Source organism: Primulina eburnea, chromosome 7 (assembly GCF_022965805.1).
Source record: "Primulina eburnea isolate SZY01 chromosome 7, ASM2296580v1, whole genome shotgun sequence".
NCBI classification, from domain to species: domain Eukaryota; kingdom Viridiplantae; phylum Streptophyta; class Magnoliopsida; order Lamiales; family Gesneriaceae; genus Primulina; species Primulina eburnea.
The window spans coordinates 36865662-36880198 of NC_133107.1; the positions used below are offsets into that span (position 1 = coordinate 36865662).

Sequence of the window (14537 nt, forward strand, 5' to 3'; positions counted from 1 at the left end):
TCCGCACAATTCATACTGATTGATTCACTGAAAACCCAGTTGGAAAAAAAAATCAGTGTTGATAACCAAACTGAAATATTTTTGAGATAAATTTATTCGCCTCTTCTAATTTATTTTTCGATCCTAACAAATTTTCTTTTTTAAGTTAAGAATCTTATAAAATTTTAATAAAATCACTTAAGTAATTGAATTTTTTAAATGATTTATTTTAAGGATAAAAACAAATTTTAAATGTAAAAATAAAATTATGAATTACATTATAATTTAGAAAAAAAATTACTTTGAGACTATCTCAAAATAACTTTTATAAGACAAGTTTTCAATTCACATACTCATTAATAAAAAAATTTAATTTTTTGGTCAAATTACCATATTATTATAAAACCAATTAGCTGATATCCATGTTTTTCACATGCAAATATTAGTGATAACGTGTCTCGTTTTCATTGGGTAAAGAAAGACAATGCGATTAAATGGTGGGGACAAAGAAAGAGCAATTTCATGAATCTCTTCATCGTAGATCTCCGCTTATCCCCATTAATCTGCTCACTCACTTTCGCCAATCATTCCCCGCTCAGTCCGAGTGAGTGGAAAAGGGTGGGGAAGACTAAAGAGCAGCAGAGGCGCGATAGATTATCCAAAAATTGAAGAATCGGAGAGAAAAAGGAATCAAGAAACTGTATTTTGTAGGTATATAACATATTTAAGAAAATGGCGATGTGGGTATTTGGATACGGCTCTCTGATATGGAAAGCAGGCTTTCGCTACGATGATCGGCTTGTGGGTTTCATTAAAGACTATCGCCGTGTCTTCTACCAAGGTCTTCATCTGGGCTCCATAGGATTATTGGGTTCTGTGTTTTTTTTTTGGTTTTTCAAGAAATTATATGAGTGTTTCTTTTGTGTTTTTTCGGGGTTTTGGTTTTTCAGGCAGCACCGATCATAGGGGGACTCCGGAGTTTCCAGGTAGAACAGTGACATTGGAGCCTGCTAAGGGGGAAGTTTGTGTGAGTTCTTATTCTTTATCACCAGTTAAATCTCGTTGCTCTCTCTTGATTCATTTATTTATGCATTTAATAGATTCTTTCTTTGTGTGATTTGCTGTTTTTTGGTGGGCTATTTTTGTAGAAATTGCTGATTTATCGACGTGGTTGTTCAAGTAACTGTGATTATTTATTCACGGGAATTTAACATTTGTGATTACATTCTCATATTTACTGGTGTCTGAGTTTGTGTGGTTAGTTCCAAATGTCAATCTTTCAGCCTTTGTAAGAAGACAGAATTGAAGATGTGAATTCATTGTAGGTTGAAGTTACCTCATTTCCTAAGGTTTTATCTATTTAGATTCCTGTATGACAAGGCTCACATATTGTCGCATTGTTAACATATTCTTTTGTTCCTATTTCAATTTCATTTTTCTTTGCTGTTTCTGAACTCCTTTCTAGTTATGTGAACTTTAAGAACTTGTTGACATGCAAGGTCAGTGGGGTGTTGCCTACAAGATAATACACAAGGAAGATCAAGAGATAGCTTTGGAGGTAGCTCGATTCTGAACGCTGTTTATTTTTATTTTTTCCCCTGCCTCGAATAACAACTAATTAGTAAATGCTCAGAAGAGTAGCTTTTTGAATAAGCTCCTCACTCTCTGAGACCTACACGTTTTCAAATTTTCACCATGCCTTTTGGTTTTATTAAGAGACGCCTTTTGGTTTTATGAAGTTATTAATTTTCCTGAGCAGAAGTCTTTGCGTGTGTCATTCGTGAGAATATTTCAGCAAATCTAGTATGGTGGAAGTTATTTTAATTGTTTCAGTAAAAGATAAAATGGACGTAGACATGTTGATAACTTACCTACAGAATGTTCGTCATATACGTGAGTTGATTATTACCCTATTTTGGTCTTCTTTCAACCAATGCAGTGCCTCAACCTGTAAAACTGACATTTTTTTTATATTTCTTTCATTTTCATAAGATAAATCAATAAATTTCTTCTCCTTGTATCCTTCAGCATCTTGAAGTGAGGGAGAAACAGTATGACAAGAAGGCTTATGTCAATTTTTACACCGTAAGACTTCGGCCTATACAGCGGTAGCTAAAGTTATTGCATTTGATATTAAATTACTTTTACATATTACATATACTGCATTTATTCAGGAAGTCCTCTGTTTCAACACCCGCTGTTTCCAGTGTCATGGTGTAAGTTTTGCACTATGCCACCTCATGCTTGAATTCATCAAGTTTTAGGACTAAAGATTATGGCTTGAATGTTCAGATATATAGCATCTGCAGATAAGAAACTCAACAAGAACTACTTGGGACCTGCCTCAGTTGAAGAAATTGCAGTGTATGTACTTTTCGGCTAAAATCTTTAAACTCTGCGTTTAAGATGTGTAACGACCCATTACAGGTCCAGTGGACCGCCCATACGGCCCACTGCCAACCGACCCAAGGCTATCCCGATCTTGGGCTCCCTCTATGGGGCCTTTGTCCCTCACGGGCTTTCCATAGGCGTCGTATGGTTACTCATAGAACTTCTATAGTCCAGGCTATAGTTTGTGCCTTCCAAGAATGGAACCCAAGACCTCCCTGGATATAAGGTACTTGGCAACATATCTTGTACCAATTGAGCTGGTACAAGATATGTTGCCAAGTACCTTATATCCAGGGAGGTCTTGGGTTCCATTCTTGGAAGGCACAAACTATAGCCTGGACTATAGAAGTTCTATGAGTAACCATACGACGCCTATGGAAAGCCCGTGAGGGACAAAGGCCCCATAGAGGGAGCCCAAGATCGGGATAGCCTTGGGTCGGTTGGCAGTGGGCCGTATGGGCGGTCCACTGGGCCTGTAATGGGTCGTTACAATAAAAGGCGCTCAATTGGTACAAGATATGTTGCCAAGTACCTTATATCCAGGGAGGTCTTGGGTTCCATTCTTGGAAGGCACAAACTATAGCCTGGACTATAGAAGTTCTATGAGTAACCATACGACGCCTATGGAAAGCCCGTGAGGGACAAAGGCCCCATAGAGGGAGCCCAAGATCGGGATAGCCTTGGGTCGGTTGGCAGTGGGCCGTATGGGCGGTCCACTGGGCCTGTAATGGGTCGTTACAAGATGTATTTAAAAATATTGAAAATAGAATCGGATTTTAAACATTTGAGCTCAAGCTCATTAGCGAATCTGGAGCTCCTAAGATGGTACTGCGGCCTTGTTGAATAATTATCAGTTTGTCCATATCTCTTGTTGGACCTTTGTGAGCAACAACTTCCTTTGTTTTGTGCGGTATTTTATGTCACTTGTAATTTTGTATAGGTCTTTTGTCGTCAATAGAATCGGGATATAAAGGTGTACTGCTGCTAAAAGCTAACTTTTGGCATAGTGATACATGACAATCAGTATCAAAGCATGCGAACTTTTGAGTCTATTATTAATATGATGCTCAGAACTCTGGATTTTTGTTAAAGGTTTGCCTGGGCGACGTACCTGTGTGTCACTAAGTACGTGGCTTTGACCTGCCAAGATTATATGGAAATGAAGATGCACGTTTAGCAAAAAGTTATAAGTTTTGGTCCCTCTAAGTTCTTGTTTATATCATTGGGCTAAATGTATTGTTGCCTAATGATGTTTGACAGACAAGATAACACGAATATTGCTAATGCGAGATGTGCTTCGTAACCATTGTATCTTAGGAACCTCTGCTGCATGGTTCTTAGATTTTGAGTTGAAGCGTTGATCGATAATGACACATATATTGTTGGTTTATATCAGTAACTTTTCGTTTTATTTCCTGGGATACACTTGATGCAAATGTCTAAATAAGCATTAGATGGACGTAATAGGTTAAAAATATTCTTATTCCAAGATAATGTAGACGGCATCAAGAAATCTTGGCACATGGTCTATAGACATTTTAACATGGTTCCGTTGCCATTTTTAACAGGCAAATTCTCAAAGCAGAAGGCCCTTCGGGTCTGAATCGAGACTACCTCTTCAAATTGGAGAATGCACTTATCCAAATAGGTAAGTATGTTGGTTTAAATACCTGTGAACTTCAAAAGTATAGTTCCAAATCATCCTGTTCCAGCAACGCTTAGGCGTTTGTAGGGATCGACCCAATGGGGGGCTAGGAAGGGCAGTCCACCCCCCGGAGAGAAAATTTCTTCAAATTTTGTGTAGTTTTTCCCAGTTTCGTTCTCCTGTATTTCACTGACTTGTAGTTTTCCGACTTCTGTTTCACTGTTTGATTTTTTTCTCCATGTATCCAATTCAATCAGGATGTGAGGACAACCATGTGAATGATCTATCTAATGAAGTGAGGCGCATGCTCTTCTTACAAGGGGACTTCAGTGACTGATTTATGTCTTCTAAAAAGGATGTGTATCTAATATTATTTTTTGAACCTAAAATTCTGTAAGACACACGCACATGTGTGTGTGTGTTTATAAAATGTAAGTGTGTCTGTCTGTTTATAAAATGTAAGAATGAGGTGATGGTGATTGCCAATATTTATTATCCTAGGAAGCTATTTTAATGTAATAAAAAATATCAGTTTTTAGAGGGATGGAGAAGTATAATCAAGAATTAATTTTATTTTGCTCCCTTGTATTTATTTGTAATTGTGTTCTTTGCTTTGATTATATCACTTATCCAGAATTTTCAGTAATTTATTCGGGCTTTTTCACTGTTTACCGCGAAAAAAAAAATTGAATAAATAAAGTATGCAGGAGAAGGTTAATAATATACCGTATCACGTCGATGAAAATAGGGTGAAAGCTTTTAGATAAAAAAAATCACGCCATCTTAGATGGCGTGACTTGATTTTTTAAAATTTCCGGTTGCATTTTTTAAAAATTCAAGTCAAGCCATCTTGGATTGTGTGGCTTGATTTTGTTTTTGTTTTTAATTATTATTATTAATAATTAGAATTGTGGTTGGAGAGTGATGAGTGTTAGAGTAGGTGTCCGTCGAGCCAAGTGTTGGCCGAGTGTTCACAATGAAACTCTATGAATAAGCAGTCTTTATTTTAATAATATTTGAAATTATTATTTTGGCAAATTTTTATCTGTATACCCATGCTAGCTACATAGATAAAGCCCTTGAATATACAAATAGTAGAAAGAATATGAGATGCTCATATGATGAGTATCATGAAACTCATATTTGTAATACTGTATATTCTAAACGGTTCCTAGTCGATTCAGCCGCCACTAAAAAGGATATAGGCCGCTCGAGTTAGAGACTAGTATCTGCGATGTGAGTACCATGTTTCATTGGTAGGGGACATTGTGATGTCCGAACATGCAGATAGGTGCTCCTTGTAGAGTGCACTGAACAACCCTCCATAAAAGGACTTTCCAAGTGGTTCTCACTTATCGAGTGGAAAAGTCCTGGTTTATGGTTGTACAGAATTAGTCCTTATGACCCGGGACAACATTGAGACTCTATGTGCTAGAATTACACTTTGACTTGTTTACCGACTCTCATGGGGTCATCAGGTGGCAAGGTTGGGTGTTCTGTCGAAACACATAGGAGTCGATGCATTGTAGTCGGGGATTCACCGCTTACCTTCGGGTATGGATATCCTATGTGTTATCATGTGTATGTAGATCGAAATCTCTGGCCAGAGTATGGTTGTAATTATGAAAGGTGTTTCATAGATTACACCATCGATGCAACTACGACATGACACATAGTATCGATTCATTGACAACTCTCGATAAACCAATGGTTGTCGAATCGATCGGGATATATGAGTTGAAGGGACCGTACTGTACGCTAACCATAATTGAATGGTTCTTGCAGGCACTATCATTTGATACCTAGGGAATCATGTAAGCGATGCTGCTAGGCGTTTAACATGATTGGTTGGGTACTATCAGACTTGAGTTCTGACGTTCTTATTATCAAGGTGTTGATAAATAAGAATGGAGCAATTGGGGTATGCTCGTATAAGGACATGTTTAGTCCGAATCACATGGAGATGTGAACCCACGGCTAGTTGTATCAATGAACCATTGAGGGCCACACAAGTACTAGCTTTGTAAATCCCGATGAGAAGTAAAAAATAGTTCAATGTGTTGAACGGCTTATAAAGGAGTTTATAAGCGTAAGGAAAATTAGAAGTATGACTTCTATAAAGGAGAAAATAGTTCAAAGTGTTGAACGGCTTATAAATGTGTTTATAAGTGTAAAGAAAAATAGAAGTATGACTTCTATGAGAGAAATGTAAATTTTGATTTATGGAAGTGTTCCTAAATTAAAATTTGGCCAAGTGACTAATGTTTTTGAAAATTGTGATTTTCATAAACATTATTATGGACTAAATTAAATTAATTCAAGTGTTGAATTAATTAAACACTAGTGGGCCTAGTAGAGCCCAAATAATTAAATTAATTCAAGTGTTGGATTAATTAAATAATATTGAGTCTAGTAGAGCTCAATTAAAATAATTATTTAACTAGTGGGACTTGAGTAAATTCAAGTAATATTTAATTTGTCTCAAATATGTTTGAGATAATTAAATTTAGTCTATGGTTTTTTATTTGATAGAAAACTATATTATATGAATGCATGGGAGGTGAAGAGTTGGGGAATACTTTTGAATAAAATATTGGTTGGCATGCAACTTTTTGTATCAACTTTTTGCAACCCCAAGACTTGATTCTCCTCCCTCATTCTACACTCAATGTGGCCGAAACCTCACCTCCTTTTTCTCTCCATTTTTCTCTTCTTTTGTGTTCTTCAATTTGTTGGAGAAAACACACACTTCTCTTTGAAAAATCCTCACATTTTTCTAGTGCAAATTGTGAGGGGATCTACCTAGTTGGTGGTGGGCCTAATTTGAAGGAAAGTTTCAAGGTTTTGGAGGAGAGCTTGTAGATCTTCATGCCATTCAAGAGCTAAGGTGTTTACACCTTAGTTGGAGCCATACATCAACCTCAAGAGGTTGATAGGTATACTTTCTTACACCCTATGTATGACATTTTGTGTGTTATTGTATTTGTTGCACAAAAGATAGGGGTGGCCGAAATTTTGAGTAAAAATTTGATTTTTTAAACTTCCGTTGCGCTTCCGGCCACCGTAACCGGTCCGCTTTCAATGAGGTGTCACGAGCAGCTCAAAATAATTTGCGTTGACAGAATGATGAGATGTATCAGCTAAAATCAATTAACACGCCCTGTTAAATGGCGTGTTTTAGACCGAATATTGAAAAATAGCTTATAAAATCGATGAACGTATAGAGAACATTTGTTATCATCATTCTTTGTTGCTATGAAATTTTTTGAAGTGTTATTCAAATTCTTTCGGCCGATTGAAGTGATATATTTTCTTTCAGTGTTGAATATATTTAATTGTTGAAGCTACTCAATATCAATTTCTTCTTCTCCACATACGAGGTACTTATACTCCAAATTAAATTTTGTAGTTTGATTGAAATTGATAAATTATTTATTTGTGATTAATTTTTGTAGATGAAGTTTTGATTATTGTTAATTTTATTCTTGACTATTTAAATACAAATAAATATTACAATTAATTTCATTTCTTATTAATGTATTTGACATGCGTAGTATGAAAATTTGTTATTATAAAAATTATTATTTGTAGTATTATTGATTTATAAGATACAACTTAAATTTTTTGTAATTTATAATACTTGTAATGCCCGAGATTTAATTATTGTAATCAGATGCTGATTACTTGACAAGATTGTGACGCATGAGGTTATACGAACTTGAATGAAGAAGTCGGGCATCGTTACAATATAAGACAAGATGTTCAACCGAACATCTCGAGATGTTCGGCTGAACATCTCAAAAGAAATGACCGGCGCACATACGCGAAGAAACACGCGCATATGCGCGAGGGGTCCAGGAGCCCTCGCGCATATGCGCGAGATAAGGCGCGCATATGCGCCACAGTTCCAGAATCTTTGGCGCATATGCGCGAGATGAAGCGCGCATATGCGCGAGTGGGTTTTTGGCAAATTCGGGAGAAGCCACGTGTGATTTACATGCAAAGTATATATATATATATATAAGAGACAAATGATTTCTCCTCATAAGGAAGAAAGGGGAATCGAGAAAAGCTTCCGGGAAAAGCTTAGCTTCTTTATATTTTTCAATCTTTATCGTGCCAAATCCGTCCGTTCGATTTGAAATCCGACTTCAGTACTGTGTTCCTAACAACACAGGCTACAACTAGACGTAAGTTTTGCTACGTTTTGACATGCTTTGAAATTATGATATTGTCAGAATTGAATAGAACTCATATATGTTGTTCTTGACATATTAGACATCATAGAATCGAAGTCAGATTAAGAAACGGACTGAATATGAAATTGTTATGATTTTCGGAGTAGTTGTGGAGCCGATTTGATATCAGAATTGAGTTGTTATTGATTATGAGATATTAGAATTGATATCTGACTGATATGATATGGCTGGGTATATTGAGATTATACCGTTATGCCGTCCATATTGAATTAGATTGAGTATTGAGCAGAACAGATTTGATTCGAGTGGTATATTGATATTATACTCCTCGATATTGTTCTTGTCAGATTGAGTATTGACAGGCTTCGAGTTCGAGATTTCGACAGAGTCAGAGTAACAGAAAGGAAGGTATACATTTATGTTGAGTTGGGATTGCACAACTCGAGCGAGGTTTGACTCGAGTCCCCCTAAATCACATACTTTCATTTATTGCATTGATAATTGCAATTGATGAGACTTATGATTGTAGTCTATTGATTTATAGCCACTGCATGTAATGACTGCTGATTCGCTAGTCATTGATTGATTTGCTTAGATACTGACTGTATGTATTGATTACTGAGTCGTTGAGTCATAGGCTGATTCGCCTAGTCACCGGCTGATTCGTCGGGTTATTGACTGATTCGTCTTATTATAGGCTGATTCGCCTAGTCACCGGCTGATTCGTCTGGTGATTGACTGATTCGTCTAAACTTAAGCTGATTCGCTTAATTACAGGCTGAGTTGTCTGATTATTGGCTGATTCGCCTCATTACCGGCTGATTCGTCGGGTTATTGACTGAGTCGTCAATTCTGCGGCTGATTCGTCCAGACACTGATATATGAATTATATCGATGCCGTTTAGGGATTGATTCATTCCTATCGACTGAGATTCGATATAATACCTATATCCAGACATCGGGATCCCTAGGATAGAGTTGAGTCGAGTCTGAGACGACGCGTCAGTAGAGTCGAGTTTGAGACGACGCGTCGGTTGAGTTGAGTCTGATATGACATGTTGATTTACATTGTTTATGCCATTCATGATTATTGAATGTTTGATATGAATTTATGTTTCTGATTTGAGACATGTTATGAATAATTCTTATATGCTTTCGTATATGTTTTTATATGACTGCATATTTACATTGTTTATACTGGGATATTTATATCTCACCGGAGTTATCCGGCTGTTGTCTTGTTTTGTATGTGTGCATGACAACAGGTGGGGCTGGATCAGGGTCAAGAAGAGGATGAGAGAAGATTAGATAGCGTGGAGATCCGGGCTTCGAAGCAACATAGGATTCATGTAGTGACCCGTTCCAGAATCACCTACTAATCAAGAACTAAGCATGCGATTAACTTAATTAAAAACAATCAGAAATAAAGGCGGAAAACTGTCACCAAAAGATAGTTATACAACCCAATCGAAAATCCAGGACAACTCAACTAAAATGAAATATACGGTACAACCATATCGAATCAAAAAGATACCGAAGAACTAAACCAACCAGCTACTCAACGTCCTCCTCCTCCTCTTCCTGAGCTGTCCAACCTGAGGCCTGCCCTGTGGGAATGGGGTGTCCAAGATAAACAAAACCGAGGACATGAGCGATAAGAACGCCCAGTACAAAAGCATGAGTATACAAACCTATATGAAATGCACATGCTATGATATGATACCAGGGTAGTCAAGAAACAGGAGTAACAAAGGATCTCAATATGCTCAGTCTAGAGGCGCCAAGTGGATAGTGCCGCGCGGTACTCCTCTGGGTCACTGCATCCACTACAAGAACAGACGTGGACCTAAAATGTCCCGTGTAGTAGCCCGAATTCCAAATTGGGTAATTAACGGATTAATGGTGATTAAGAAGGTTTAATGTGTAATTTTGACCGTGGTCATGATCGGACGGACCGAAGATGGTTCGGTAGCACCGAAGAGTTCGGACGATCCGAAGTGGGTTCGGTGGATCCGATCATGAGGTGTCAAGAGTTGATCGACACGTCAGTTTGCATGCAAGTTCGGATGATCCGAAGTGTAGGTTCGGTGGATCCGATCATGAGGTGTCAAGAGCCGATGGACACGTGGGAGTTCGGACGTTCCGAAGTGGGTTCGGTGGATCCGAACATAGCCTATAAATAGTGCTCGGATTTCCTCATTTTGTATTGTCAATTCTTGAAGTTGTGTCTCATTTTGAGAGGTTTGGAAGGTTTCTAGGGTTAGTTTGTCGGTCGAGCGTTAGCCAAGAGCTGCCAGGATTAGTAGCGTAGTGACGCCTGAGTTACGAGGCAATCGACATCAAAGGGCTGTCGACGGACGAAGGTAAACCCTAAACCTTTGGTAGTACTGGTTTTGCTAGTCGAGCATGGTAGTATTGTTCATTGGGTATGCTTTTGATGCGTAGGCTTGTTCTAGACCTGATTAGCGGTGTTGCGTAAGGCTAGGCTTGCTGTGATAGAGGTACGAAAGTACTATCCGAGATATCCTGGTCGAGTATACATCCTTATATGTGTTGCATGATTATGTGGTGCATTGATATATGTCATATGATGCATGCTATTATGTCACGTTTTATGATGCATGTTGCATTTCATGTTGAGCCGTATCTCCTTCGAGATAGCCTTTACTGTTGAGCTGTATCTCTTTCGAGATAAGCTATATCTTGTGGGGCCGCTCAGCCCTGTCTTGTGTTGTGGACGCATGGACACCGAGAGTACACAGTGGCCGATGGGTCCGGAGGGCTTCGGTGATCCGGGACATTTTAGGTCCACGTCTGTTCTTGTAGTGGATGCAGTCACCCAGAGGAGTACCGCGCGGCACTATCCACTTGGCGCCTCTAGACTGAGCATTTTGAGATCTTTTGTGACTCCTATTTCTTGACTACCCTGGTATCATATCATAGCATGTGCATTTCATATAGGTTTGTATACTCATGCTTTTGTACTGGGCGTTCTTATCGCTCACGTCCTCGGTTTTGTTTATCTTGGAGACCCCATTCCCACGGGGCAGGCCTCAGGTTGGACAGCTCAGGAGGAGGAGGAGGAGGACGTTGAGTAGATGGTTGGTTTAGTTCTTCGATATCTTTTTGATTCGATATGGTTGTACCGTATATTTCATTTTAGTTTGAGTTGTCCTGGATTTTTCGATTGGGTTGTATAACTATCTTTTGGTGACAGTTTTCCGCTTTTATTTCTAATTGTTTTTAATTAAGTTAATCGCATGCTTAGTTCTTGATTAGTATGTGATTCTGGAACGGGTCACTACATCCCGGATCACCGAAGCCCTCCGGACCCGTCGGCCACTGTGTACTCTCGGTGTCCACGCGTCCACAACACAAGACGGCTGAGCGGCCCCACAAGATATAGCTTACCTCGAAAGAGATACAGCTCAAAAGTAAAGGCTATCTCGAAGGAGATACGGCTCAACATGAAATGCAACATGCATCATACAGCGTGACATAATAGCATGCATCATATGACATATATCAATGCACCACATAATCATGCAACACATATAAGAATGTATACTCGACCAGGATATCTCGGATAGTACTTTCGTACCTCTATCACTGCAATCCTAATCCACTGGAAAACCAGACAAACAGGTCTATTCCAAGCCTTCGTCCGTCGCTAGCCCGCTGATGCCGCTAGCTCCCAACTAGAGCACAGCTCCGCTACAAAGCCAGTAGCTCCCTGCTAGTGCCTGAACCTCGGGAAAGACTAGAAACCTCTCAGAAACGACTAAAACGCTCTGGAACGCTCTGAAATGGCGAGTAAGAAATGAAGCCTCGCGCCTCTATTTATAACCAATGTTCGGACGATCCGATCCACTTCGGAAGCTCCGATCCGGTACACTTCGGACGATCCGAACCTTGCATGCGTTCTACGTGTCCAGCCACCTGTCTCGGACGATCCGAACCCTTGCTCGGACGATCCGAATTCTGCATGTCTGCCACGGGTCCAGCCACCTGGCTCGGACGATCCGACATCTGGCTCGGACGATCCGAACCATGATCGGACGATCCGAACCTGGTTCGGTCCTTCCGATCCCACCGAAAATAATTAATCCAAATTAGGAATCGGGATACTACATTCTCTCCCCCTTAAAAAGATTTCGTCCTCGAAATCAGGTTTATAGGATGAACAAAAAGGAGTAACAACATTGTTATTATATCTCAATTGTTGTTGAACACAACTGATCTTTGGATTACAACGGAAAACACACACACACATCCATAGTACAACTACAGTACAACTCAAAAGAGCTCTGGATGCTCCGAACGCATACGACTCTCTAGCTCCCAAGTGGCTTCTTCAGTGCCTCTGCGCTGCCACTGAACTAAGACAAGAGGAATGATCTTATTCCGCAATACCTTGTCTTTGCGATCGAGAATCCGCACTGGTCGTTCCACGTAAGACAAATCCGAATTTAGTTGAACTTCAGAGGGATGCAAGATGTGAGACTCATCTGCTACGTATCGTCTCAACAAAGATACGTGGAATACATCATGAATACTTGATAGGTATGGCGGCAATGCAAGTCTGTAAGCCAAATCTCCCACGCTTTCCAATATTTCAAATGGACCAATAAATCTCGGAGACAGCTTACCCTTGAGACCAAATCTCAAAATCCTGCGAAAAGGCGAAACTCGGAGAAACACTTTCTCACCTGGCTGAAAATAAAGAGGTCGCCGCTTGGTGTTCGCATAACTAGCCTGTCGATCCTGAGCGATCTTAATCCGTTTCTTGATTACTGCAACCTTATCAATAGCCTGCTGGACTAACTCCGGTCCCTCAACATGTCGTTCCCCAACTTCGTCCCAGAATAATGGAGTACGACAACGTCGCCCATACAACGCCTCAAATGGTGCCATACCAATACTACGATGATAGCTGTTGTTGTACGCGAACTCAATCAAAGGCAAATGATCCTGCCAAGCGGGTCCGAAATCCATAACACAAGCTCGCATCATATCCTCAAGTGTACGGATAGTCCTCTCTGTCTGACCGTCGGTCTCTGGATGATAAGCCGTACTCAAACTTAGTGAAGTGCCCAATGCTGACTGGAAACTACCCCAAAATCGTGAGGTAAAACGAGGATCTCTGTCACTAACAATACTGACTGGCACTCCATGCAGACGTAAAATCTCTTGAATATACAAGCGAGCCATACGATCGAAAGTGAAATCACGGTTATATGGCAGAAAATGAGCAGACTTGGTGAGTCGATCCACCACTACCCAAATAGCATCACTATTCCTCGAAGACAATGGTAAGTGAGTAATGAAGTCCATCGCGATATGCTCCCACTTCCATTCAGGAATAGGTAAGTTCAGCAATAATCCTCCCGGTCGACGGTGCTCTGCCTTAACCTGCTGACAAAGAAGACACTTGGAAACAAACTGATAAACGCTGCGCTTCATCCCTTTCCACCAAAATCGTGTCCTCAAATATTTATACATCTTATTGCTTCCCGGATGAACACTCAACTTGCTTCGATGGGCCTGAGATAAGATCTCTTCCCTCAAAGTATCATCCTCTGGTACTACAACCCGATTAGACAAACACAGAAGACCATTAGACTGATAATGGAAATTACTATCTCCACCAGCCAACCGAGCTAATCTCTGAGTCTTGAGATCAGACATCTGAGCATCTCGAATCCGAGCGAACAAAATTGGCTCAGATAAAATGGTAGCAACACGAATGCTCTCCATACCTTTCCGATGTTTGAAATTAAATCCCAACGAACAACAATCCTGGATAGTACTAATCATAGCACTGGTCTGAAGTGCAGAGGCTCTCACCTTGCGACTAAGAGCATCGGCTGTGAGATTCGCAGAACCTGGATGGTACTTGATCTCGCAGTCATAATCTTTAAGTAGATCCATCCAACGACGTTGTCTCATGTTCAACTCAGCCTGAGTGAACAGATACTTCAGACTCTTATGATCAGTAAAAATTTCAAACTTAACCCCGTACAAATAATGACGCCAGATTTTTAGCGCAAACACAATAGCAGCTAATTCTAGATCATGAATAGGGTACTTCTCCTCGTGAGGTTTTAACTGCCTGGATGCGTAAGCGATCACATGATCATTCTGCGTCAACACACACCCTAAGCCTTGAAAAGAGGCATCGGTGTAAACACTGAAACCATCAGATCCTGACGGTAACGCCAAAACAGGTGCCGAAGTCCGAAGTCGACGAAGCTCTCTGAAACTATCTTCGCACTCAGATGACCACTCAAATGTAACATCCTTCCGAGTAAGTTGCGTCAATG

General features: G+C 39.9%; 1 protein-coding gene across 2 annotated transcripts; it reads left to right on the top strand.

Moving 5' to 3' along the window:
• The first annotated feature begins 496 nt into the window (after window positions 1–496).
• Window positions 497–4592, top strand: LOC140837492 (gamma-glutamylcyclotransferase 2-3). Of its 2 annotated transcripts, none has more exons than XM_073203663.1 (8): window positions 497–820; window positions 930–1030; window positions 1484–1537; window positions 2008–2065; window positions 2156–2195; window positions 2272–2343; window positions 3939–4018; window positions 4273–4592. In XM_073203663.1, exons 1-8 carry the CDS (start codon window positions 712–714, stop codon window positions 4350–4352), a joined length of 594 nt encoding a protein of 197 aa, XP_073059764.1. In that variant the 5' UTR covers window positions 497–711; the 3' UTR covers window positions 4353–4592. The 2 variants fall into 2 exon arrangements, with proteins under 2 accessions (XP_073059764.1, XP_073059765.1); XM_073203664.1 differs by having other exon boundaries at window positions 502–820; window positions 930–1006.
• The last annotated feature ends 9945 nt before the right edge of the window (window positions 4593–14537 follow it).

Bases quoted from the DNA above. Each gene is read 5' to 3' on its own strand.
- LOC140837492 (XM_073203663.1), top strand. From the start codon at position 712: ATGGCGATGTGGGTATTTGGATACGGCTCTCTGATATGGAAAGCAGGC. The intron at 2,344-3,938 runs GTATGTACTTTT...CATTTTTAACAG, and splicing joins TCAGTTGAAGAAATTGCAGT to GCAAATTCTCAAAGCAGAAG. The intron at 4,019-4,272 runs GTAAGTATGTTG...CAATTCAATCAG, and splicing joins GAATGCACTTATCCAAATAG to GATGTGAGGACAACCATGTG.